General features: G+C 31.9%; 3 protein-coding genes across 3 annotated transcripts; all 3 read left to right on the forward strand.

The window, feature by feature from the left end:
* The first annotated feature begins 7635 nt into the window (after nt 1–7635).
* Nucleotides 7636–8307, forward strand: LOC129900375 (photosystem II reaction center W protein, chloroplastic-like). The gene is made up of 2 exons (XM_055975334.1): nt 7636–7796; nt 7935–8307. The coding sequence occupies exons 1-2, from the start codon at nt 7730–7732 to the stop codon at nt 8237–8239; spliced, it is 372 nt and encodes a 123-aa protein (XP_055831309.1). The 5' UTR covers nt 7636–7729; the 3' UTR covers nt 8240–8307.
* A 2754-nt stretch (nt 8308–11061) lies between these two features.
* On the forward strand, nt 11062–16583 carry LOC129900911 (F-box/LRR-repeat protein 17-like). Its single transcript, XM_055975993.1, has 11 exons — nt 11062–11919; nt 12216–12317; nt 13105–13249; nt 13328–13512; nt 13612–13716; nt 14690–14787; nt 14864–15084; nt 15163–15229; nt 15321–15406; nt 16068–16166; nt 16255–16583. Exons 1-11 carry the CDS (start codon nt 11312–11314, stop codon nt 16312–16314), a joined length of 1776 nt encoding a protein of 591 aa, XP_055831968.1. The 5' UTR covers nt 11062–11311; the 3' UTR covers nt 16315–16583.
* Nucleotides 16584–20203: 3620 nt separating this feature from the next.
* LOC129899688 (auxin-induced protein 22D-like) lies at nt 20204–21513 on the forward strand. The gene is made up of 3 exons (XM_055974714.1): nt 20204–20423; nt 20510–20667; nt 21091–21513. The coding sequence occupies exons 1-3, from the start codon at nt 20302–20304 to the stop codon at nt 21261–21263; spliced, it is 453 nt and encodes a 150-aa protein (XP_055830689.1). The 5' UTR covers nt 20204–20301; the 3' UTR covers nt 21264–21513.
* Nucleotides 21514–25932: the final 4419 nt, after the last annotated feature.

The raw sequence follows: 25932 nt of genomic DNA on the forward strand, positions 1-25932 counted from the left end.
GTGTATGCAACATATCTATTGTATATATATTGATTTGGTATATAAATTTTAATTGTCATTATTGTGTGGGGTGTGACTTTTTTTATTAAAAAAATGTGAATTGAAATTGCATGAAACTCACTAAGAAAACTTGTGTATTTGTTTTTAAAATTAAGAATTACGTTTGCTAAGGGTGTTCGGACAATAATGTCCCAAACTTCCTAATTGTGGCTTCAAATTAATATTCCAAAATACTCCTATTACTACCTTCCATCCATATTAATTTTTGAACATGTTTTGAGGAAACTATTAGTGAGCTTGAAAAAAAAATGAAGTTTTGTGAACTTAAAAAAATCGAAGAATTTTATAATTTATGATTAAACAAGTATTTGAAGATAATTTTTTAAAATATTAGTCAAAATCTATAGTCATATACTAGCTAAGAATTTTCAATCCTTATTTAAACTTTTATATTTTTAAGAAACAAAAAAAGAATATATAATGATATTTGATTTTTTTTAACTTTCTATTTGAAGATATTTGAGTATATACACTGTATATCTTGCCCTTAATCTAATAGATAAAATTATTCTAACATTTTAAATGTAACGAGAAAGACGTATGATCTAATGAGAACTTTTTAATTTAATACAATTGTGAGAGCTATGTATAAAAAATAATCTCTGAAATAATTTATTGAAAAAAACTTAAACAAATAAGTTTCTGAAAAAACTTTTACGGCATTTCAAAAAAAATAGTAATGAACAAATTTACTCAGTCAAAATGTAAAAGAAAAATTACAAGACAAGCAGTTAATGAATTACCTTAAGTGGACATTTTAAAAATATTTTTTAATTTATACTTAAAAGTGAACATTTCCTACTTTTCTATAAGTAGCATGACATTATAAATGAATCTTAGAATTTACATAAGAAAAAAAGTAAGAAGGGATTAATTATCATAAAAGCACTCCTTTAAAAAAAAAAGATAGTTAAGAGCAACTAGTAAGTATTTATTTGAATTACTAGTATTTATTTGAATTGTGTATTTTGGACAAATTAAATAATAATTTTTAAGAATAAAAATAAAAATGCATACTAATATCTAATTACATTGAAGAGTTAAATAGTGTATATGCAAGATATATAACAATATTTATTGATCTGATATAAATAGTAGTCGATATAAATAAATTTTTATCATTATCAAATAATGTGTGAGGTGCGACCTTTTAAACAAAAATTGTGTATTGAAGTTGCATAAAATCCATCAAGAAAATATGTGTATTTATTTCTATAAAAAATATTAAGGGTGTTGGGACAATAATGTCCCAAATCTATCATATTTAATATTAATATTTCAAAGTACTCCTATTATTACCTTTCATTCATATTGATTTTTGTATTATGTTTCGAAAAAGAATATCTTTTTATTGCTTTAATCAAAAGAGTAATTATCAATATTATTGTTTAACTGAAGTGAACATTCACTATTTTCAAATCTAATAAATATGAATTCAAATTAACACATCAAAGTACTCCTATTATCCACCTATTATTACCTTTCATTCATATTCATTTTTGTATATGTTTTGAGAAAAGTATTTAATTGTTTTAATCAAAAGAGTATTTATTAAAATATATTATTATTTAACTGAAGTGAACGTTCACTATTTTCTTTAAGTAGATTGATATTATAAATGAATTACACTTAGAACTTAAATAAGAAAAAATAAAAGCAAAAGTGATTACTCATCATAAAGTATTTCATTTGTAAAAGATTAAGAATAAATAACAATTACTTATTTGAATAGTGTGTTTCTGTCTAGAAAAAAAGGGGCAGCCCGGTGCACTAAAGCTCCCGCTATGCGCGGGGTCCGGGGAAGGGCCTGACCACAAGGGTCTATTGTACGCAGCCTTGCCTTGCATTTCTGCCAGAGGCTGTTTTAAATAATTAATTTTAAAAAATAAATTTAATTTAAAATATTTTATTATTCAATCATAAGTGAGTGATAAAAGTTGTAAATGGATCAACACTTAATTAACATTGCTTTCTTAGTGTATAAAGAAAAAAATTAATAACTTAATTTAATCTAATGTATTGAAACAAATTCAATTTACCAAAACAATTTATTTTGAAATTAGATAAAGTAGAGTTAAAATGATTGGGTATAACTCTAAAATAAAAATATTATTTATAATTTTCTTTAAAAAATAATAACTCGTTGAGTAATAGTCTAAGCAAGAAAGTAGGATAAATAAATTAGATCGTATGTCATTAATTAATCTTTTTATTTAGTATAATGTGATAAATATAAAAGGTATAATTGAATTGATCGGTTGTGCACCTATCATAAATTCATTAGAACAAATTATTTTTTTAGGAGGCTTTGTAACAATCTAAGAAAAAAGTTCATCAAATTTTATCCACAAATATCATCAATTTTTTCTCAGATCTTTCTTCAAATCTTATAGATTTATTTTTTGTAAGCATATATTTTGAAGCACAAACCTTTATACTATCACATATATTTAGTATACAAATCAAGATCTTGAACATGACAATCATATAAAGGAAATGTGATATTTAGTATACAAATCAAGATCTTGAACATGACAATCATATAAAGAAAAATCATAGAAAGCATACCTAGTGAGAAAAACTTAGCAAAAGTGATAATTGAAAATTTGATTATCTCCTTGCCCTAGCCACCGCCAGCGATGAAAAAGTATAGAGAATATGTTGTAACCCTAATAGAAAAAGGAGAATCAATTTATATAAGTCTAGGTGTAATATGATATGTCCATCAAGTAACTGATGTGACAGATGATATTTATTTTTTTATTAAAAATTAATTATGGGCTTTATAAACATTCTTCTTTTGGCCCAGTGGTTAACACTAATATTTAGAAATATATTAATGGGAAAAGAACACTTACACTCTAAAAAGTAAAATATTTATTCTTAAATGCCTTATTACTTTCATATTCCTTTTTTGTTTTAAATTTGCGCACTGACATCCTCTTAGCCTTTTTTTTCTCTCTGATACCATTAAAGTATATGAATATACTCTGATGGTATCAAAGAATAACTGAGCAGTGTCTTCACTGAAGGATTGCTTCTCCCTCTTTGATATCATTAAAATTTAATATACTCTAGTGGTATCAAAGAGTAACCGATCAATATTTTCATTGAGGTTTGCTTCAATCCTTCGACGAGTTTACTCAATCATCCATTGCTTAAATATACTCAATCAAATCAATTGGATCGGATGTCACGTTCCGACACATAATTGGTTTGAATATCACGATTCGACACATATTGGATCGGCTGTCATATTTCGATACATTATTGAATCGGGTGTCACGTTCTGACACACTAACAGTTTGAGTATGAGTTCCACGAGAGGACCAAGTATATGTCCATGGTTCCATGATAAAACTATTTGGTAATTGTTATTTCATGAAATAATGTGATTACATATGCAATGACTGAAGGATTGAGATAACTGTAATTAATCATGCCTATTTTGTAAACTGATTTAAGTTAAGGACTTGAAGTTCGAATGATATTGTATTTGTGATATGATTGTGTATCATCTGTTGACTATATTGTGGTTGTCTGTTGGATTTTACGGAGTCAGGTATGAGGTTGCGTGTAATCAGATGGAGAGTAGTTGTTGTGTTGTTGGGATGGAATTTGGTGACTTAGAGTTTGATTATGTAGTGATCCTGTGTAACAACCCATTAGGTCATTTTGAGAACTAGAACTTTTTTTTTTATAAAAGATTCATTGCGTAAATTTTTAATGGGTATTTTAGACTATTCGATAACTATAGTTATTTAGTTGAGGGGTAGACTTATATAATTAATTTAGTTAATGAGCTAAAGTGACAATTTATTTAATATCCTATACTACTTGTTCATATTTATTAAAATAAAAGAGTAGGATCTATTACTTGTGATTCATAATTATTTTTAAAAAACAAAAAGAGAGGAGGAAATTAGGTTAAGGAGACTTACCTGTGCTGCATCGACTACAAAACGAAGACCAATTTGCTTCATGTAAACATCACATGCCTAATCTTCTATTATTAATATAGATAGTCATATTATACTTGTTATTGTTATTATATGGTTGAAAGGAGATAATGAAGTGGAAGTAAAATTTCAATACTTAAAATATGGATAAAGGTACTAAGACTTAAGTTGCCTGTGTTATTCGTGGTTCTCTAGGCATGGTGGGGACAAGCATTTAATGCTCATTATTGGGCAATTCTTGGCATTGATTAGTCGTTAGGATGCAGATATATAGAATAGATATATGAGTTGGTTAAGCTTGCAATATGTGTTCGTGGTGCAGCTTCTTTATAATTCAAGTTTTTATATATCAAGATAGATAATTAAATATTAGTTGTATTATATTATATGAATACTATTAAAGTTATGTCATTTGGAAGAATTAAGACTTAACCCTAAATTTGAGATATTAGTTTTTAGGAATTTAATTATAGAATTGGATGAGTTGTTGGATTTAGGTTAAACATATATATAATATTGGTGTCTATGGATTCGTTTGCTTACGAATATTGTATAATTGATAGATTGGAAATATGAGACTTTGAAGAAAGGAAAGGCATTGGTGGATTAGCTTGCTTTACTTCGGTTCTTCGGTTGAGGTATGTTATGGTTTATTCTATATCATAGATAGACTCTTAATAGCGATTGATAGTCATTGAGTAATGTGTGAAGTTTACTATACATTTAATTATTGTGGTTTGAATGTTTGATATGTTGTTGTGATTGATCTTCAATTCCAAGACCGTAAAATCCATAATCTTGAACTTGTTTTATCAAAAGTGATGTCTTGAATAAAGAAGATTTGATAAAATATTGTTAATGAAGTGGAATGTGATAATAAAGAATGATAAATTAATTATATTTGGATCGGATATCATATTCCGACATAGTATATTTGGATCGGGTGTCACATTCCGACATGATATATTTGAATTGGATGTCACATTCCAACATAGTATATTTGGATCATGTGTCATGTTCCGATACAGTATATTTAGATCGGGTGTCATATTTTGATACGGTATATTTGAATTGGGTGTCACATTCCGACACGGTATATTTGAATCAGGTGTCACGTTTTGACATGGTATATTTGGATCGGGTGTCACGAGCCGATATAATATATTTGGATTGGGTGTCATGAGCCGGCGCAATAATATTAAAGGAAAACATATTAAAATGCCTTAATCTACTCAATCCCAAGTAGCTCATTTTCGAGAAGAGCTTAGTGTGAAGGCCTAAGTCCTCATGTATACTTTGGTTATTGTTGACTTTACGTAACTGTTTCATTGTGTTGTCCCTTGATCTTGTTGTTTGTCACATGCTAAGTGTTTTAGTTGATTTCCTACCATTACTTTATGCATATTGATTTCTATTTCGAGTCGACCGATGATACCTACTTAGTACATGTTGTCTTGTACTGATCCTTACTTGTATTTTTCTTTGGTTTATTTTGTGGAGTGTAGCGAGTGTTCCATCGACTTCGACTCGACCTCAACTTAAGTCAGTTTCCAGCATATCGAGTTCTAGGGTGAGCTATTACTCTTAGCTCATGTTAAATTCTCTAAAACTTGGTATTTTAAGATTAGATGTCCTTAATGTGACGACTTTCAGATTTTAGGGAATGTTATGTAGTAGACTCTCGTGGATTGTTAATTTTTACTTTAATAAGATTTGAGCTTCCGCAATATTATTGTGTTTTATGAGTTGAATCGCTAATATAAATTGAGATTTGTATTGTTGGTTCTCCCACCTAAGAGATTAAATGTGGGTGTCATTCATTACCCATTTTGGATCGTGACATCCTGTTGTTGTAAGTGATAGTGAGGGTCAGAAACACCTAGTGGGTGTGGTGGTGGAGCGACTATGTTCTACCTTGTGAAGAGTGTTCAGTTTAGAATGGTTGGTAAAGCCTTACTACGCACCGAAAACAGGGTTAAGGGTCGTGTAGTTGACATATGGGCTCGTGAGTGTAGAGGGCTAGCATAGCAGATTTAGAGCCTGTTTGGACGAGCTTTAAGTTGGTCAAAATCAACTTAAAGCCCCTTTTTAGCTTTTGGACGTGTTTGCCTAATGCTGACTTTAAGTCATAAAGTTCTTAAAGTCAGTCAAAACTGAAAAGTTAGGATTCCTAACTTTTTTTTTTCTAAATGCTTAAAGTCATTTTCTTTGACCATGAAAATTACTTTTATATCCCTTATATTTTAACTAAATTTCCAAACTAACCTTTTTATTCTTTTAATTCTAAAATTCACATCATTTTCCTCATTTAAGCACTTTTATCCAAACACTCGATTGCTTATTTATAAAAATAACTTTCAGCACTTCAAAGTTCTAAAAATACTTTATACATAAAAGTTACTTTTTTAAGCTCATCCAAACGGGCTCTTAGTGGTAATGTGTGTGTTGAGAACTCCTATATGTGATAGACGGGATAGACCTTGATCTCTATTAGAGGTTGCAGTGGACCAACTAGGAGGGACAATGTTGGACTTGAAGAACACTGAGAGGTTATTGGGAGTGGTAAGAGTTGTGCATAAATATTTGGCCGGTGTATTTTTTAAGAGCATTTTTTCTTTTCGTTGATTCCTCTATATTATGCGGTGGATATCAGGTTTACTGATGATGCCTACCAGTACGTGTTGTTTGTACTGATAATACTCTTGCTATGCCACTTGACAGAGTGTGGTTGCAGGGTCAATAATGTTTCAAAGGTGAAGACGAAGACGATCTCCAACAGTTTCTACTCTTCCTTTCTTGTGGTGAGAGCTGTGTCATTATTTTATTTTGTACTTATTGTATCTTTAGTAGCTCTTATACTTGTTTAGACTGGATCCTTGGAGGTGTTAATTATTTCTGAAATTCAAATGTTGTTTCTGTTTTAACTCAGTGTCTCGTAATTTCATGGACTTTCAGTTTTAACTCTTATTTTCATAATTTTTCGCATAACTGAATCGGTTCGGAATTGGGAGTTCTCTTACTTAATTTATTAAAATGAGTGCCCATACTGTCCGATGGATTGGATCGCGACACAAAGTCATGATCGCCCATCAACAACAACTACAAAACATAGTTTCACATATATTTCAATATTCTCGATTCTCTATATATGAGTTTAATTTTATTAAATCCCCTTTTTGCTTCACTATTACCTAGGATGATTTAAGCAACTTATTTTTTTTTTCCCGTTTACTAACATTTAATATCAATAATCGCCGTTTATTAATAGTGAAAATGAGAGTAATCATGACCTATTAAACTCTAATTAGTTTTAAAGTTGTTACCATGAGAATATCCGGTGACAAAAAAATGTACATTCACATATTTTTATAACGACATCATTGGTTTAAATAACTTTTAGGTATTATAGCGAAATATTATTATAGAGAATATATAATATTATAATATTATTATACAATGAAATGTTATTATAAATTCTGATTGTTGTAACGATCTTTTAATTTCATTTAATATTTTTTTGTATAAATAAAGTTAATAAGGCGGGACACTTGGGCACATTTCTATTGGCTTGCAAGAGATGAGGAGCAATCTAAGTAATCGATGTACGTGTTTGTGGTTGAAGCAGAGGTTGTACCTAATACTACTAGTATTGAAGATTGAAGAAGTTATCTGATTTCTCATTTCCAGTGAAAAATTATTAGAGAAATATAATGGCTACCAGCATCACCGCTTGTACCACAACCTCTTCAGTCGCCCGTGCATCTCCTTATGTTCTCGGTACGTTCATTTTTATACTATCAGTTAACTAAAAAATAACGTTATGTGATTGTCTGGTCTAGAAGACATACTATTACATTATGTTAAGAGTATCTCCGAATTGGCATAGCATAATAGTTCACTTTTTTTGTTTTACAGGGTTGCCAGCCATGAGGAAGAATATGGAAAAGGTGAAATGTTCAATGGAAAGAAAGGAAGTAAGGCAAGAGTCAAAATTAGGAATGTGTGGATCATTGGTGGCAGCAGCAACAATATCAATTAGCCCATCAGCAATGGCTTTAGTGGATGAGAGAATGAGCACAGAAGGAACAGGGCTTCCATTTGGGCTCAGCAATAATCTTCTTGGTTGGATCCTTTTTGGGGTCTTTGGTTTGATTTGGTCTCTTTACATTGTTTACACTTCTAGTCTTGATGAGGATGAAGATTCTGGAATGTCACTTTGAGCTTCAATTAATCATGACTGATTAATTCTATTATTCATATTGTATCTATGAACTTCTTCAACTGCTAATTATAGTGTATATATTCGTTTTTTCAATTCAATAAAGATTAAATTACGTACACTAAACACTTGTATAATATGACTCAATTATTAGTACATCTCTTGAATTTCCACCTTGTGAATTATCATTTCTTTGACGTTCAGAAATTTCATTGACATTAACTAATTTAGTCGAACTACTTGATCGACCAATTTTTTTTTTTTACTTTTAATAATAATATTTTTAACAATCAAAATTGTCTTCACTAATATTATGATCTACCAAAAATATATGTAATTAGATATAAAACTATATTTTGTCCTATGGTTATTGAATGATAATCGTCATTTCATATGCTTTCACGTATATACTATTAGTAATCTGTATTGTAAAACGTTGAAACAGTAACAATAATTTTTAAAAATAAAAGACAAAAACTGGACAGAAACTGAAAATAAGAACAGTGTCTGACAAATTATGTAAGAACAAAAACTGAGCCCACTGAATGCACGGTGTGTCCTTAAGGAAATTATTCCCCTCAATGTACCTAAGGTTTTGGAATCTTTCCTCCCAGAATAGAACGATTTACTCACCAAAATAGGGGAACGACAAATTATGGTGACTGCAAACCACTCGAAGTCTGTATATCACACGAGTTTTTAGAAAGTGTAGAAAAGAAGAAGAGAGAAGATGTTTTTTCAGAAATTTTCGTTAGGAACAATTCTGAGGATCAACAAAAATATATAGCCTGCTTGCAACTTTTCAGAAAAGGTGCATGTTGGGAAAATGTCGCAACTTTAAGGTTTGCAACTTTTTCCGAAAAGGTTGCAACCTTTCAGAAAAAATTCGTTGAAAAAAATGGTAGGAAATGTTTTAAATTAATCCGGAAAAGAAAAAAATGAGTTGGGTCACAGATCAGGATTTTTTCAATTACTTAATTAATTAAATAATAATAATAAATTAAAAAAATTAAAAGAAATTTGGTCATCAATCAATCAGATCATTTGACCAAATCCGAAGCCGAGTCGAGCGAGCGACGACGACGGCGCAAGGGGAGACCCTCTTCTTGACCCTTTACCAACATGAAGAAGTGATTCTACTTTTAAGTAAGAGACTTTTTCTTTCCACCATCTATGTGGACAAATGCTTATTTCATAAAGCAAGAGAGAACAATTCATTTTTTCCTCTACTTCTTTTTTCCTCCATTTCCCATTCAACCTATCAATTAATACCAACATATACACGTGCTGGAACACACACATACACAATGATTCATGCACATTTTGAACATCTTTGTTAAAAAAATGGCCTAAAGCATCACATCAACAAAAATATACCCATCCAAATTACTATATCATCGCGTCAAAAAAAATATACCCATTCAAATTACTATATGATATTTCGCCCGTACCAAATTAAATGTTGTTTGCTTATTTCATTCTCGTTAAAAAATAATAAATATAAGGTATAGTTTATTAAGTTACTCATATTTTTTAGATGTTTTTTGAGAATTGAGTACTATTAAGAATAATTAATTCTTTAACATACGAGTATATTTAGAAACAATTACTATATTTTTGCTTAAATTTCTAAAATGACGTTAATTTTGAATTATTTTTTTTGGTTAAAACGACACTTATTTTGGAATGGGGTGTTATTTTTCTTCAACTCCTTTTAAAACGCACATGTTCAGAAGTTGAAAGTTTTCGGAAATGAGGATGTTGCGTTAGATTTGTAGACATATTAGGAGAGAGAAGATTATGAATGAAGATATTCAGGATAAGATGGGAGTGACCTCAATGGAGGACAAGATGACAGATGAGAGACTAAGGTGGTCCATACATGTGAAAAGGAGACACGCAGATGCTCCAGTGCGAAGGTGTGAGGTGATAGCTTTGAGTCGACCAAGAAGTATTGAGGAGATGTGATTAAATAAAATATGACGCAATTTCAGTTTACCGATAACATGATCTCAAATAAGACGCTATAAAGGACACTAAGGTTAGTAAATAATTGCGTGTTGCGTAGCTTCTTCTTTCATATCAATAATAGTAGTATGTACTCTCGTAGCTCTTGTCCTTAATTTTTATTACTATTTATTATTATTTTTTCATACTTTAATTACTTTATTATTTTATTGTAATTACTATTCATTTATTTTCAGCATACATTGTCATAGTTTTTTTTTGTTTGTCATGGCTTCTTCGCTTCTTATTTTTTCCCTAACTGTTTGAATGTTTTTTCATTGAGTTGATAGTCTATCGAAAACAATTTCTCTATTTTCTAATGTAGATTTAAAATTTGCACATAGTATATTGTCGTTGTTCCTTTAAAAAGAAGTAGTACTCCCTTCGTTCCAATTTGGTTGTCCTATAGTAATTTGACACGAAGTTTAAAAAAAAATGCTTTTGAATTCTGTTAACTTAAACTAAAGATATGTCAAATCTACCAAAATAATTTTTAATAAACATGCCATATAAAAAATTAAAATTAAAGATTTTTTTATAAAAAAGATACATTCTTTTTAACTTTTAGAGCTTTTAAGTCAACATAACATTTAAGCATTTTTGGAGTGTTAATAAATTAAAAATATGTTTACAAGTATTTGATTTTAACCTAAAATAATAAAAATAAGTTAAAAATAAAAAACTAAAATTTTAATTTATGATTTTTAACTTATAAGTTAAAAATGAAAATTCAATTCAAACGGTTGAAAATTGGTCAAACAAAATGTAAATGAGAGATTAATGGAATTGCAGACTAAAAAAACACCTACTATTTTGTATTAAAATGAAAAAAAAAGGTAAACGGAGGCGCCAAAATACACAAAACTCCCGCGCCACTCTCCCACCCTTTATTTCAACTCATCTCTAACTTCATTTTCACCTAAGCATTTCACTGTCGCCGGCGGGAAGATTCCGATTAACAGTAGCGCCGATCCAAAGTTTACATATATATAACTCAAAAATACTCTGATCTGAAAACTCACATCAATTAACAGTGGTGGATCCACTAATCGCAGGCGAAATCGAGATGCAGGGCCGGCATCCTCACCCTCACGCCGCCACTCCTATATCCGAAGTCATCCTCCCGAAGCGCGGCAAGAAGCGGGGTAGCTACAGTTGTGGCCGTTGCGGTGTACCGAAAAAAGGCCATGTTTGCAATTTCCCTAAGAACCTTAATCCAATTGATAATCCCAGTCCGAATCCGGAATCGTTACTCTTACCTTCTTCGCTATCCGTCGTTCGTCCTCAGCTCCCACCTCCCCAGTCGCAACGCCATGTACTCCCACAGCTCCGGCGAGCACTTTCATTTGATGACATTGATGTTAACGATTCACCTGGATCTGATGACGAAGGGGAGTTCTCGGATCTTTATAACGAATCGGATCTAGTTGGGTCCGGATCGGGGATAGGGACGTTGCCCGTGAGTTGTTTATGGGAAGTGTTTAAGAGATTGCCGCCTCCGGCATTGCTTTCGTCGGCGAGGGTTTGTAAGGGGTGGTTGGAAACTTCTAGAAGGATCTGGAAGTCTGCTGTGGAACTTAGACTTCGGGTTCCCGCAAATGCCCAGATTGGACTTGTCGGGTCGGTGTTAAAGAAGTGTCCAGGGCTTGTTAAGCTTTCTCTTAGAATGGAAAGGTTAGTCCTAAGCAGGAACTAACTATAAAGGACTAAACTTTTCTATCTAACAATGAAAATTAAGAACTGAAAAAAGAAAAAAACTGTAATTTGTTAACATTTGATAATTTACAATGAGATAGCCTCGTAATTGCTTATGACCTCGAACTTAAATTATCGTTAAAAAATTGTAATAAGTATACACCGCAAGGTTTATGAGGGCTACTAGGCTGGATTTGAGGAGAATGATGTTGTGTACTAAGTAGTGATAAGTGTGTTCACTTGGACGACTATTGCTGACAGTGTATATATTGCAGTGACATTGATGCTACCATGCTGGCCTGCATTGCATTTTCCTGTCCTAAACTGGATTCGATGGAGATACTTACGTCTAATACGTCAGTCAATCGGCTCACTGGGTATGCATTAGATATCTAACGTGCACTACACTTACATATATGTATGTTATGTTAGGATTTTCTTGTTATTCTTCTCCATTTAGTTTTGTGCAGTTATGTTATCTGCTATCTAGTCACGTCAACCGCCACAGTATTGCCTCATAAGCATTAGTTTTTATGATTTCCATGCCCGAGAGAAATTTACTGTTCCTTGATCACACTCAGGATATATGATTTGTTTATATGCCTAGATGACAGATGCAGATGTAAAACATCCATGGTTTCTCTAGGTTTCTTTTTGCCATAAGTCTTAGTAGCCAATGGAGCAATACATTGAGTTCAATCAACTGTGAGTTTGGGAGAGAGAGGAGTATGTTAGGTAGAAACTTCATCTGTAAATTATAGTTGCAGGAATCTTGGGAATTAATATAATGCATTAATTCTTCATAAATGTTTCCCCCCCATAGTCACTTATCTCTAGGTTTCTTTTTTGCCATAAGTCTTAGTAGCCAATGGAGAAATACATTGAGTTCAATCGACGCCGAGTTTGGAGGGGGAGGAGTATGTTAGGTAAAAACTTCCATCTGTAAATCATAGTTGTAGGAATCTTGGGAATTAATGTAATGCAGTAATTCTTCATAAATGTTTTCCCCCATAGTCACTTATTTGGCACCCGAATCGGAGGTGTTGGTACTTTCATGTAACTTAGGTAAAGTACCCTAGTTTGCAGGTGTGGCCTATTCTAATATTCTGCAATATAGGTTCATATGGTAGTTGTTGAAATGAATGCAATCTCTACATATTGCAGGGATGAGTTGGGTCGTTTTGTTGCTGAGAAAAGATGTCTTACTAATCTCAAGATGGAAGGCTGCTCTAATCTTGGGGTTTTTACTCTTTGTTCAGCCAGTCTAACAACTCTTTCTCTTTCAGATCTCTATTGTCATGCTAAGATGGTATGTAGTGTATGATGTTCTGGTCCTTTTTTCTGGGCTGCAAGCAAACTTATACATGGAGTGTGTTTACCTCTGTAGATCTTTAACTGCCCCAACTTGAAGGATGTTTCCCTGGATTTTTCTCGCCAAGAAAATGATACCACCGATCTTACTCTCATGGTCGATGGTCTTGGAAGGAGCTGCCCAAGACTCCAGAACATTCATATTGCTTCCATTCACCTAACACATGCTGTTGTGCTTGCTTTAACAGCAGCAAATCTAAGGTTTGCAATGTTCATCCACTTTCATCATTTTATGAATTTCTCTTTACCCTTTTTCCTTTAATAAAGCTTGTTATTGTTTTTTACTGCCTTGCACCTCAGGTGGTTACGGATGCTCTCTCTTGTACTGGGATCAGAAATAACTGATGCATCTGTTGCAGCTATCACTTCAAGCTACTCAAGCCTTGAGTTGCTTGATTTGAGTGGGTATGTTTCACTTCCAGCTCCTTTCTTTTTGTGGTTCCTCCACTCTGGGTGATAACAAATGACTGAATGATGGGTAATCAACACACTAATTGCCTTTTCCTTCTGCTTATCATATTCTTTTTAAGCACATCCGATGATCCACAATGATTAGTACAGCCCTTCAAAGTAAAACAAAGGGGAGCTTAAGTTGGTATGTCGAAAGCTGTATCACTGATCAAGATAGTGGTTGCATTGACACATAGTTGATTGTTCAGTAGGAGTTAAGTATGTGCTTGGACAATATTTGAAGTTGAAGTTGGGCAAGAGTGTGGAAATCAAAGTTGTGTTTGGATAGTTGTAGTTTTTTTGGTAAAAGAAAGTTTAAAAGGTGAATTTTTGTGACTAGAAGTTGAAAACTTTAAAAGTATTGACTTGATAAACACTCTTTCAAACTAGTTCTGATCAAACTCCTCCACCATAGTTTAATCTTTATATTCTTGACAAGAGAAATGAAGAAAGTGAATTAAATTTAATTTTGAGTTTTGTTAGTAATTTGTCTTTGATTTTTAAGTTTATGTCTGATGTGGACATTTACTACTTTTCTTTAAGTAGATTGATATTATAAATGAATCATACTTAGAACTTGAATAAGACAAAAAGCAATAGTGATTACTCATCAAAAAAGCATTTCTTTTTGTAAACGAATAGTTAAGGGCAAATAGTAAATACTTATTTGAATCGTGTGTTTTTGCATAACTAAATAATTAATTTAAGAATGAATAGGTATATTTGTTTCTAAATCAAGAGTTCCTGTGTTAAGTCTACTAAGTATGGCTTCAAATTAATGTCCCAAAGTAATCCTATCACCTACCTTGCATGACCTTCAATCCATATCGCGACCATATTTCTTTAACAATTGTATTTTCTTGAAGCTGCTAATATAGTGGGAATGGATCTTGATTATTGTATTTTCTCTTGATGTTTGTTGTCGCAGGTCCAGCATTAGTGATAGTGGCATTGGAATGATATGCAACGTATATCCTGAGACATTGTCTAAACTTCTCCTTGCTCTTTGTCCAAATATCACTTCAAGTAATATTCAGATCTGTTTCTGTGATTATCCAACCCAGCAACCTGCTGTTCTCTAATTTGTGTTGGATTCTTTTAGGTGGCATTCAATTTGCTGCAGCTCAGTTGCCTAATCTCGAGCTCATGGACTGTGGCATGACCATATGTGATCCTGATTTAGACGATCCTACAGCTCAGGAAAATAATGACCTCCAGTTACAAAGAACTCATAATAGTAAACTGCACCTTATATATCAAAAACTGATTATTAAGCATACCTGCTTGAAGAAACTCAGCTTATGGGGTTGCTCTGGCTTAGATGTGAGAATTCTTCATTCAGTTACATCTAAAATTTCCTCATTGAATTGCTGGTTTTAGATGACCGAAATTTTCATGCAGGCGTTATATCTAAATTGCCCAGAACTTAACGATTTGAACCTGAACTCTTGTACAAACATGAATCCAGGTCTGCTCTTTGATGTTCCTCTTTAGTGTTTGAGCTTTAGGAAAATGGAGCATTTTCTTTATAATTGACTTAAATAAATTTTACCTTACAGAGAGATTGTTACTCCAGTGCCCCAATCTGGAATGTGTTCATGCATTAGGTTGCCAGAACGCTTTGGTTGAAATCCTTAAGAATCAGGTAAACCTGCTGCATTTTCGCCATATTTTGAAATTCATCTTCAATTTAGCTTCATCCCCTGGATGTGTAGCCTTTGTTGATGTTTAGCCGATGAACAAACCACATAAAGAAAAGGAAAGAGGGTCTATTGAAGTTTCAAATTGGTATTGATTGAAAGCTGTTTAAATACAATTGGATCCTAACAGAATTGCAGTAAAATCTGAAACAGAAACTTGCTGATAAACAGGAATTCAACTAACAGCCCCTATGCCTAAAGACTAGGAAATCCACAACTAAAAATCTTAAGACTAGGTCTTTCACGACTGAAAATGTCTGGGAACAATCTAAGGTTTCTTCTGCAATTAAAAAAGAAAAGAACATATCAGCAGCTTCATCATCATGCCAACTTAGCAATTTTACGACGCTCTCTTTGACAATTCAGTTTAATTCTAATCATTTTGGTCGACTTGTGCTATATAAAAAGTGAATCTCCTTGCGTTCTCTTGGAGATCCACTTAAACTACTATGCTTCCTTCTTGTTCTCTGTAGGAACAAGTAATTTGTTATCCAACAATAACAACATACTCAATGGAATCCCACAAGTGGGGTTTGGACGGGGTAAGATATATGCTGATCATAACCTTTGTTATCTAATTCTCTTTTATTTTTTTGTTCCATGCAGGTCTGCACAGATTTTATGACCGTGGAAGATGATTCTCATTGCAAACGTCTTCCTGATGGCTCTAAAAGGATCAAGGTTCCACATTTATTCAGTCCACAGGTAATACCATAAAGTGAAATTATGTATTCAAAATAATTTCTCTTTAAAATATATATTCAAAGAGTGACATGGCTAACTTATTTTGCAGCCAATTGACAAGAAGAGAAAGAGGATTTTGAAGCGCCACTGTACTGTGCTTGTAAACTAGTCCAGTGCCTGTATTTCTACTGGCATTGTTAGTATACTATTTGTGAGCCATAATTATTAGAGAATAAATGATAGAAACAGAATCTGGTGATATCAATGTAGGTAAGAAAAGAAGCAAAATCGAAACTGCTCTAACTATATTCCCCTTTATTGATAAAAAAAAACAAGTGGCAACGCCTGCCATTTTGAAACTTATGATAAAAAGAAGTCAATTTCTGACGGGAAAAATAACGTTTTCTTTTCTTCTAAAAAATAGTGAGTGCATTTCCATATTGATAAAAGACTGTCATTTTAGAATGTTGCATGCATCTTAAGTTTGTCATAACTTTGCCCTTAGCAACAGGTGATCGAACTTGAAGATGGATGGTTATAAATTTTTGATTTCAAAATTTTAAGTTTAACAAATATTGATTTTTGACTTTTGAGATTCTTCCTATGGAAAATGCGTGGGTCAAGTTCAAGATAACCCATTAAGAATGGCTTCCTCTAACCAAAAAAAGTTAGCTACGTGCATAAAATATCCCATGTCGATGTAGTATTCTGAGAAGAATTGCACCCAAGGACAAACTCAATGCACAAATTATTGTTGATACAAGGCTTCCTTTCTATTTTTCACTAAGCATTTTTTTTTTAAAAAAAATACATGAATATCCCGAGGCTCAAATGATTTATTATATATTTCAAATAAAATAGAATGCTTACAAGTTGATGTATAAATGGTGGAAATGAAGATGGAGGGGAAGGAAAGGAAGATAATGGGCTATTGTACAGGACAAAGTTCAGAACTCAGTCACACGAGTGGCCACGCCCATATCTCACATTTAATAATTCACATACCGTGTGTATTTTCTCCAATTTTGTATTATATTATTTACATTCCAATTAGCAAATTTAGACAGGTGAGAATGTCTGGATTTCCTACATTGGTTTTCAGCGGAAGATTTGATCACTTTATATGATTTTTGATATTCATAAGTTAATTTAGAACCAAATTCATTTTAATTCCTGATCTACCTAATATTAAATACCACATATTAATGTATTGTCTATTCTCCGATTAATAGACATGCCATTGCCCAATGATGGACTTTATATATTATATTGTTTGTGCTTCAATTAACTAGTCAAGTTTGAGCGCAAAAAGCTAATTAAATTAATCGAATCAATAAATTTTCCGAATATCTTTATAAAAGGGTGGGGTTGGGGTTCACCATCATTGCTTAGCATGCATGTCAATTTGTACATAAACACGTAACATGGTGTTGACTCGTGACACGTACCTTTGTCAAAAAATGGCTTCTCTGTTTTTATTGTTTGGTTGTGTCCAGCTTGTTGTCCTTTTGTGGGCGTGCGTGTTTGTCTTAATGAACTCAACCCCACAAAAAGCCTGCCCATACTCATGAGATATGTGGACTTTAGGGAACTCAAAATATAAAGCTTTCCTGGATATATGATTGTGTAATTGTTTTTCTTTTGGGGTTTATTATTTAATTTTCTCAAAAGTTTTAGGCGTGTTACCTACGTTCTTATATGCTTCAATTCATGTACAATATAATATTCCGTTTTGTTTCAATTTATTAGTTATATTTTGACTTGAAATGAAATTTAAGAAAATAAAAAAAATATTTTTAAATTTTATAGTCATAAATTAAAGATATGTCAAATATATTAAAATTATCTTTTAATCTTGTGATTTTAAATATATTATGTGAAATTGAAACTAAACAGTTGTCAGAGAATTTTTTTAGAACAGATTAAAAAAAATAAGATAAATAAATTAAAATAATTTTTGAAATACGGTCAAATATGTTTTATATAGTACAGCTAATGTTTGCTACAGCTATTTATTTGCTTAAAATCAGTTGGTACGTATATAGGAGGGACTGCCAATTCATGCCATGCAAAATGACGCACAAAAAAAATGTTGATAAAATGTGGATGAAATTTGCCAAAGTACGACCAATGAGGCAATGACAGATGTATACTATTTACAATTTCAATCGAACAAATAATATTGTGTGCGTGTGTGTGAAATATAAAAAAGAATTTAAAAAACTTGACTCGTCGTCCAGCTTGTTATTCGTTATTCTTCACCTGTTACTTTCATTATCCATTTGTTTTAATAACATGAGCTTGAGGGTTACACTATATTGTGTGTGAGAGAGAGATTAATTAACAGGAATATTTGTTATTTTCCCCGTTCATTTTTATTTGTCACTGTTTGACTTAACATACTCATTAAGAAAATAATTATTGATATAGGTATTTTATTACACCATCATCCTTATTAAGTGATGTTTAGTATTAGGTGAAAATTAAAAATATTTGTCTTTTCTTAATATGTCAAAAGTAACAAATAAAAGTGAATTGAGCGCATTAGTCAGTCCACTGCATTAAATACGTTACCATAGAATACCATGAAATAATCCCATGGTTTTGGCTAATTATTATAACTAGCAAACCGTGGGCAAGAAAAGGAAAAGACTAAGTTCATGTTCATTGAAATTCCTTGAATTTGTACCTTAGTACAGTTTATAATCACTACTTAATTTCCCCTTTATTTAAAGTATAAAGTTAAAGTAGGTAACGAAGGGAGATTATAAATTAAGCAAATGGAAGGAATAAATTCGATTAGGAAAAAAAAATTAAAGAACAAAGTATGGTGGGGTATTAATTGTTTTGTTCACTGATATACTAAAACAAATTCAAAATTTATAACAAGAAATTAACTTAAACTCATAATATTAAATATTTAACAAATTACTTTTAAGAAATCACTTCCTACAATACTATACTTTATTACCCACACCTCACATGCGGGTTTGACCCTTGCGAGATCTCCCCATGATCCAACGCTCCAGAATCAGTCCAATCAAATCAAATCTGGACCGTCCATTTTCATGGACCAGGCACCTTAAATAGCTCAAGTTGTCGGTGTCTGTTCCGTGTTCCCTCTTCCCACTTCAGTGGACTCAATGATGTCCCTTACACGACCGACAAAGGTAGATCCACCAGGTCTTCTAGGATTCATCTACGCGCGTGTAGAACACGTGCCACCTACATTCCTTCCTTCTGAATTTTATGTGGCAAGGACTAATGTAAGTAATTAAAAATTTAGCAGTCTGGTTTAAATTTATCGATTAATTTCTGTTATCACTTATTTGAATGATGTAAGGCCATTAGGAGTAAATTCTTGTTAAAATTAAAGAAGGTTGAATACTCGATAATTTGTTAAAATTGTCAATAAATTTTATTTAGATATTTAAATTATAACACATTTAATAGAGTATTTTAACAAATGATAACATATTTCTATATAATATTTTTGCCTCATATTTCGGAGAAACTTATGCCTACGTTCACAAGTGTGAAGTGTCTATTAAGTATTGATGATTAAACTTATTTCTAAATTCACATAAACAAATAAATAGGAGTAAATAAGTTAGTCACATAAAATATATATCTTATTTTAAAATTATATACATCAACATTAGTTAAAATTTACATGAAAAATTATAGTTTATTGAGGCTAATACATATAATTAAGCAGATGATATATTTTAAGGGATCGTTTAGAGTTATGCATGTATTAGTAGTGTAGAAATTAGTTATGTGTGAATCTATGTATTATTTTATGTAGATATTAGTTATATAGAAATTTAATTATTTATGTATTATTTATATATATATTAATTATTCTGCTTTCTATTATACATAAAATAATATATATATTTTTCAATAACTTATGCATGTATAAGTTATGCTGGATTCTAAATTATTAACTAAACATTGTAACAAGCGCGTGGGATGAAGGAGCGTGTGATTTTGGCATGGTAGAGAGAATAAATGGTCTGCATATTGTCTCCCCTATATAATTAAGAGTTTCATTCCCTCTTTTTCCTTCATCATTCACAAACTAGCAATTTCTTCACCGGAAATATTTCAGCTTTGATCGGAAACTCGCCGTCGACGGAGATCGTAAATTATAATGGAAATGGCTGGAACAGAGCTAAGATTAGGTCTACCTGGAACAGAGCCGCCATCTACTAGTAAAATTAGCAACAAAAGACTTTCATCACATATGAATAACAATGATCAACCACCACCAAAGTAAGTACTTATCTATCTCTTTCTTTGTTTTTCATTTAATGATGTAAAATAAATTAACAATTTTTTTTTGTTACGATTTATTTTAGAGCACAAGTTGTTGGGTGGCCACCTATTGGATGTTATCGGAGCTACGTTAAAGTGAGCATGGATGGAGCTGCTTATTTAAGGAAAATTGATCTTAAGATTTACAAAAGTTATCCACATCTACTTAAGGCTTTAGACAACATGTTCAAGTGTTCCATTGGTAAGTTTTTACTTTCACTACCTTCCAATTTAACTTTTAATTAAAACAATCTATAGATAAAATGACTCGTCTAGTTCAATAAGTTTGGGTAGGTTCCATATAAAAAGTTATTGATTCGACTAAATTTAATTCCTTAACCCAAAACTCCTATATTTGTCGTGAGAAATTCATCTCTCTCTATATATATGACTAATTAATCCAGAATCCAATCAAGAAAAATGAATTTGCTTATATCTGCTCATTTACTAAGTAAGGTCTATTTTGATCCGCTCTAATGTTATTGGTCCAGAATTTATGAGTCAAGTTAAAAATAATGAATTTAGTTGAACTAATAGAATATGTTCTAGATCTGTCGCTAATTAATATGATTATTTTGATTTGGAACAAAGTCTTATTATTTTTTTTGAATTTTAAAAAATTCAGGTGTATACTCAGAAAGAGAAGGGTACAATGGATGTGATTATGTACCAACTTATGAAGATAAAGATGGGGATTGGATGCTTGCTGGTGATGTACCTTGGGATATGTTCATTAATTCTTGCAGAAGACTAAGAATCATGAAAGGATCTGAAGCCAAAGGTTTAGCAAGTCTATAGATTTGCTGTGTCTTGATCCGGGTATAAAGAGTTTTTGAAATCTATATCTAACTTTATTTGTATTTGTTCGAAATCAAAATTCTGAATATGTCATTGCCGAAAATCCTAAGGCAAAGCTTATTGGGTTCTTCAGTTTTTGTATAACAATCTATATAAGGTGTATAGAGAAAGTAAAGTTTAATCAACTTTTCTTGTACATAAAGTTTTTATTTTTGTCTTTTTTATTTTAACTTGAAGAATTTGTTGTGTAGTTTCGAAGAGTATATATTTCAGTGCAATATCAAATATTATGTGAGAAACTTTCAAAGGCCTTAAATATGACTCCTTATCTACGATTTCGTTAATTATAATTTGCAGCTACATTTTAATTTGCAACGCATTTATATTTTTGTATTTTTTGAGATCGAGAGAGGGAGGAGAGAGGATGAATACATGTTGTATTCATTGTATCACGAATATAAAAATACAGAATACAAATACAGTTGAATACAAATTTAGTTTTTTGAATATTTCGAAAACAATTGAACTAAAAGATAAATCTTTCACCTATGTTTGATTTGATACAATTGATACATAATACATTTGTTAGAGAGGATAAATGTTTATTGTATTCGTATGAATACAAATATTGTAATGATCCGAACCTTCCTTACTAAGGAGAGATGGAAATTCGTGAGGAATTAAGACATCTGGACCCCACCATCCCACCAGAGCAGGCACGATTTCGTTAAGGCGGCGCCGTTCTAGCACGGTTTCGTTAAGGCGGTGCCATTCTAGCAGGATGTTAGCCGCCAGAGTAGGATGGTCGATACAGAAGTAAAATGCGCGAATTCCTTATTTCCTCTCTTTTCCCAAAAGGCCAAAAATAGGCGAGAATTACCCCATAAATCCTCAGAAGGCTGCTCTAGGCTTGGAAAGTAGGGAGAAAGAGATTCTAGCGGGAGAAAGATTTTAACCGGCAAAATTCAGGCCTACTTTTACTATTTTATTGTTTGAAAGTTAGGATTGAAGCCACAATACCTCTCCATAGTTGTTTGGCACCGGCCCAGATAAGCTAGGTTTTCTTATTTGAGTAGTTTAAATCTTGTACCCATTGCGTAGTATATGAAAATTAATGAAAGGTTTTGTGTTTAGGCCTTCGGGCATAGAGTATGGACAAAAATATGTGTATCCTTAGCGGTTAAACTTGATGTGACCTGGATAAAGAAGAACTGTCTGGTGAATTAAGGGTAGGTGGTGGTTAGTCTTTCCGTTTGTGGCATATATGCCAGTTATCTACTCAATTTATATGTATGTATGTATGGAGATAGGAAAAGATGAAAGGAACCAAGCTAAATGACTAAATGTGTGAAATGACATGCATCAAACCTATTTTGGTAATTATTATGATTGTTATGACTATTTGTTGTAATTATGATTGTGATTTGGTTGTGTTTGTAGAGATCGGGTGTCATATTCCGACACATTACTGGATCGAATGTCACGTTTCGATACATAACTAGATCGGGTGTCACGTCCCGACACACTATTAGTTTGGGTATGGTTCTATGAGAGGAACATGTATGTGTTGATAGTCCCATGAGAGATCCAATTGGTATCCATTATTTTATGAAATAGTGTGATTACATATATAGAGACTGAGGGGTTAACTTTACTGTAAATGATCCTATAGGTTTTGTAATTAATTTGAGTTGAGGACTACAGTAATAGTACTATCTAGGGGTACGACTGTGTAATATTGTATGACCATATTGTAGTTGTCTGCGGTATTCTATAGATTCATACATAAGAGTAGTGGTTGGGTTGCTAGGCCTAGATTCGTATTTAGAGTTGGCAGCGGACCAATAAAAAATGGGCAAGTGTTAGGCTACAAGAATATTGGAAGTGGGGATAATCGCGCGTAAAATATTGGCGGTGTATTTTCTTATTGATCATGTTTCTTTCCTGTTGATTCCTATATATTATGCGTTGGGTATCAGATTGACCAATAATTCCTACCAGTACGTGTTGTTTGTATTGATACTACTCTTGCTATGCCACTTGGCATAGTCTGATTGCGGGGCTAGTGATGTTTCTTAGGTGAAGACGAAGACGATTCTCCAAAAACTTCTACTCTTCCTTCCTTATAGTTGGAGATGTGTCATTACTTTATTTATATTTTGTATCTGTAGAAGCTTTTCTACCTGTTTAGACTAATATCCATGAGGTGTTAGTTTGTCCCTTGTAATAAACCTTAGCTTATTATTTGTATTTTGTTAAACTTTCGCATGTTATTTTCATTTAGGGGATTGAGGGTTCTCCTGCTTAGGTGTTAGAGTACGTGCCCACACGGCTTGGTGGGTTGGGTCGTGACAAATATACTTGATACAAAATACAAATATAATTTTTTGAATACAATCGATATAAAATACAAATCTCTCACCTATATTTGATTGAATAAAATTAATATGTAACAGATTTGATGTATTTCTTCATATTGGCAGGGGCGAGAGAGAGGAAGTGGGAGGAGAGGCAAGGGAGGGAGGAGAGAGAAATTTGTTATAAAAATAACTTATAGTGGTTTATTGTAATTTTTTAAACTATAATATTTTGACATTTTTGACTTGTTCCATAATTTTTTTCATATTATATTGATGGTTAATTGCTAAATTGAATACTAGAGAAACAGTAAAAAAAGATTGCTGAGTTTTTTATCTTCCTAATAATGAAGAGGAGCCAAAAAAAAAAGAATAAGTATCCGAAGGATTAAAGAAATTGAAGATTTTTTTTTTCATTGAACTTATGGAACAAATTCAAAAATGTTTACATAAACATGATGCTAATTTTTTTCACCTTTGAAGTTAAGGAACAAATTCAGGAATGCTTATATGAACATGATACTTCAATACTTAGTTGGAAATCTGAACAATGAATTTGGAGGGAAAAGGCTTTCAAATCCAAGGAAAGTTGAGTTGACTTATACAAACACTGAATTTAAATGAGACTTATTTATGAGATTTATAAGTCCATGGAATTGTATCGATATTTGTAAAGACTACGTACTTTTTTTCCTTCATGATCAGCCTCTAGCTTAATGATTTTTAGGGGTTTGCTTATGCATGCATTCGTTTCTTCTTTTATTCTTTAACAAACACTTGATCAATTGATTGTCTAAATGGTCACTCAAGTTATATTTATTAACCATCAAATTCATTTTTTTGTCTTTAAAAGAAACTCATTTACTCTATCTAAGTAATATTCACGGTTAGGTGGCTCAGTCAAAATTTTTAGTTAAAGAGTTATATTACTATATAGCTATAAAAAAAATTTATGTATAAATAATGTAAAAAAGATTGTGCTTGTATCCGATTTTAATACTTAAATTTTGTATTAATTCCATTTCAAAATTACAACAATATTGGGTATGAACAGATTCATTTTTGAGCCGATAATAATTTAAGGAGAGAAAAATTATACTAGGGGTGTTTATCTAAAATAAGAGCAGTGTAATCCAAATTAAATATATCATATATGGACAAATAATGCTTAACATACTTCAAACTGATCAGAGTAAGTAGATTGAGTCAAAGATTGACTAAAATGGTAATAAATTCATTAGGCTAAATCCTACCAGGAGTGTTTATCTCAAATAAGAGCAGTGTGATCCAAATTAAATATATCATATATGGAAAAATAATGATTAACATGCTTCAGACTAACCAAAGTAAGTGAATCAAGTCAAAGATTGACTAAAATGGTAATACATTTATTAGGCTTTTTGCGCTTAACACAAATTCCACTAATATATATACACACAAAAAATAGATCTAGTTCAATACACAAAGTTGTCATGGAGACACCTTTAGAAGCTGTTAGGGATAGCAAGACAGGTGTTGTGTTGTTCTACAAAAAATCCCACCCCCCTTTCAAGACTGCTCCTCTTCCAATGGATTCAACAAAAAACACTTTTGCTGATGCGTTGCCATCGAAGGATGTGCAGGTAACAACTAGTAATTTTCGAAAAACTGCTGCTGCTGAACAAGTGCAGTTGGATTTCGGAGATGACTATGGCTTTTGGAACAATTATCTCTGCTTGGAAAAAAAAATTCCTTTCACCAGTCTCCAGAATGAAGAACGATCTAAGAAGTTGGGCGAAATAGCGATTGTAAGTGGTCCACCAGCAATCATTAAAGACATAAAGACTTTAAGTCAAGATGTCTACAATTTATCCTCTGAACAAGAAATGTTGGATATGTTTAAACAAGAAAATCTTCTTTGATTCGATTGTAATAGCCAAAATCTATAGAGTTATAAGCTGAATTTGCTAAATTCGATCTTAATTTCATGTTCTTATTTAGTATCAATAATTAGTTGCTTTAGTTTTGAATCCGTTTATGAATATATCATGCTTTATGATTGACAATAAATTTGGCCACCAATTTTATTTTTTATGACAAAACAAAGGCTATATTCGAATTATTTCACAAATTAGTTGATATATTATAGATTCTTGTTCCTCAAGATTTTATGAGCCCAATTCTTATATAGATTGTCCATCTTTTGGAGTGGTTTTTAATCTTTAATTTTTGTCTTCAAATAAAATAGTCTTCAACTTTTGTCTTCAAATTAAATAGTCTTCCACTTTTGTCTTTGATGCTCATTTAATAAAAAATCATGGGATAAAGTATTT

This window comes from Solanum dulcamara, chromosome 8 (assembly GCF_947179165.1).
Source record: "Solanum dulcamara chromosome 8, daSolDulc1.2, whole genome shotgun sequence".
NCBI lineage: Eukaryota > Viridiplantae > Streptophyta > Magnoliopsida > Solanales > Solanaceae > Solanum > Solanum dulcamara.

What these genes read in the sequence shown, in the direction of transcription:
- LOC129900375 (XM_055975334.1), top strand. Translation starts at nt 7,730, where the DNA reads ATGGCTACCAGCATCACCGCTTGTACCACAACCTCTTCAGTCGCCCGT. An exon ending in TGCATCTCCTTATGTTCTCG is followed by an intron (nt 7,797 to 7,934) that starts GTACGTTCATTT and finishes TTTGTTTTACAG; the next exon opens with GGTTGCCAGCCATGAGGAAG.
- LOC129900911 (XM_055975993.1), top strand. Translation starts at nt 11,312, where the DNA reads ATGCAGGGCCGGCATCCTCACCCTCACGCCGCCACTCCTATATCCGAA. An exon ending in TCAGTCAATCGGCTCACTGG is followed by an intron (nt 12,318 to 13,104) that starts GTATGCATTAGA and finishes TACATATTGCAG; the next exon opens with GGATGAGTTGGGTCGTTTTG. An exon ending in CACATTTATTCAGTCCACAG is followed by an intron (nt 16,167 to 16,254) that starts GTAATACCATAA and finishes CTTATTTTGCAG; the next exon opens with CCAATTGACAAGAAGAGAAA.
- LOC129899688 (XM_055974714.1), top strand. Translation starts at nt 20,302, where the DNA reads ATGGAAATGGCTGGAACAGAGCTAAGATTAGGTCTACCTGGAACAGAG. An exon ending in AATGATCAACCACCACCAAA is followed by an intron (nt 20,424 to 20,509) that starts GTAAGTACTTAT and finishes GATTTATTTTAG; the next exon opens with AGCACAAGTTGTTGGGTGGC. An exon ending in CATGTTCAAGTGTTCCATTG is followed by an intron (nt 20,668 to 21,090) that starts GTAAGTTTTTAC and finishes TAAAAAATTCAG; the next exon opens with GTGTATACTCAGAAAGAGAA.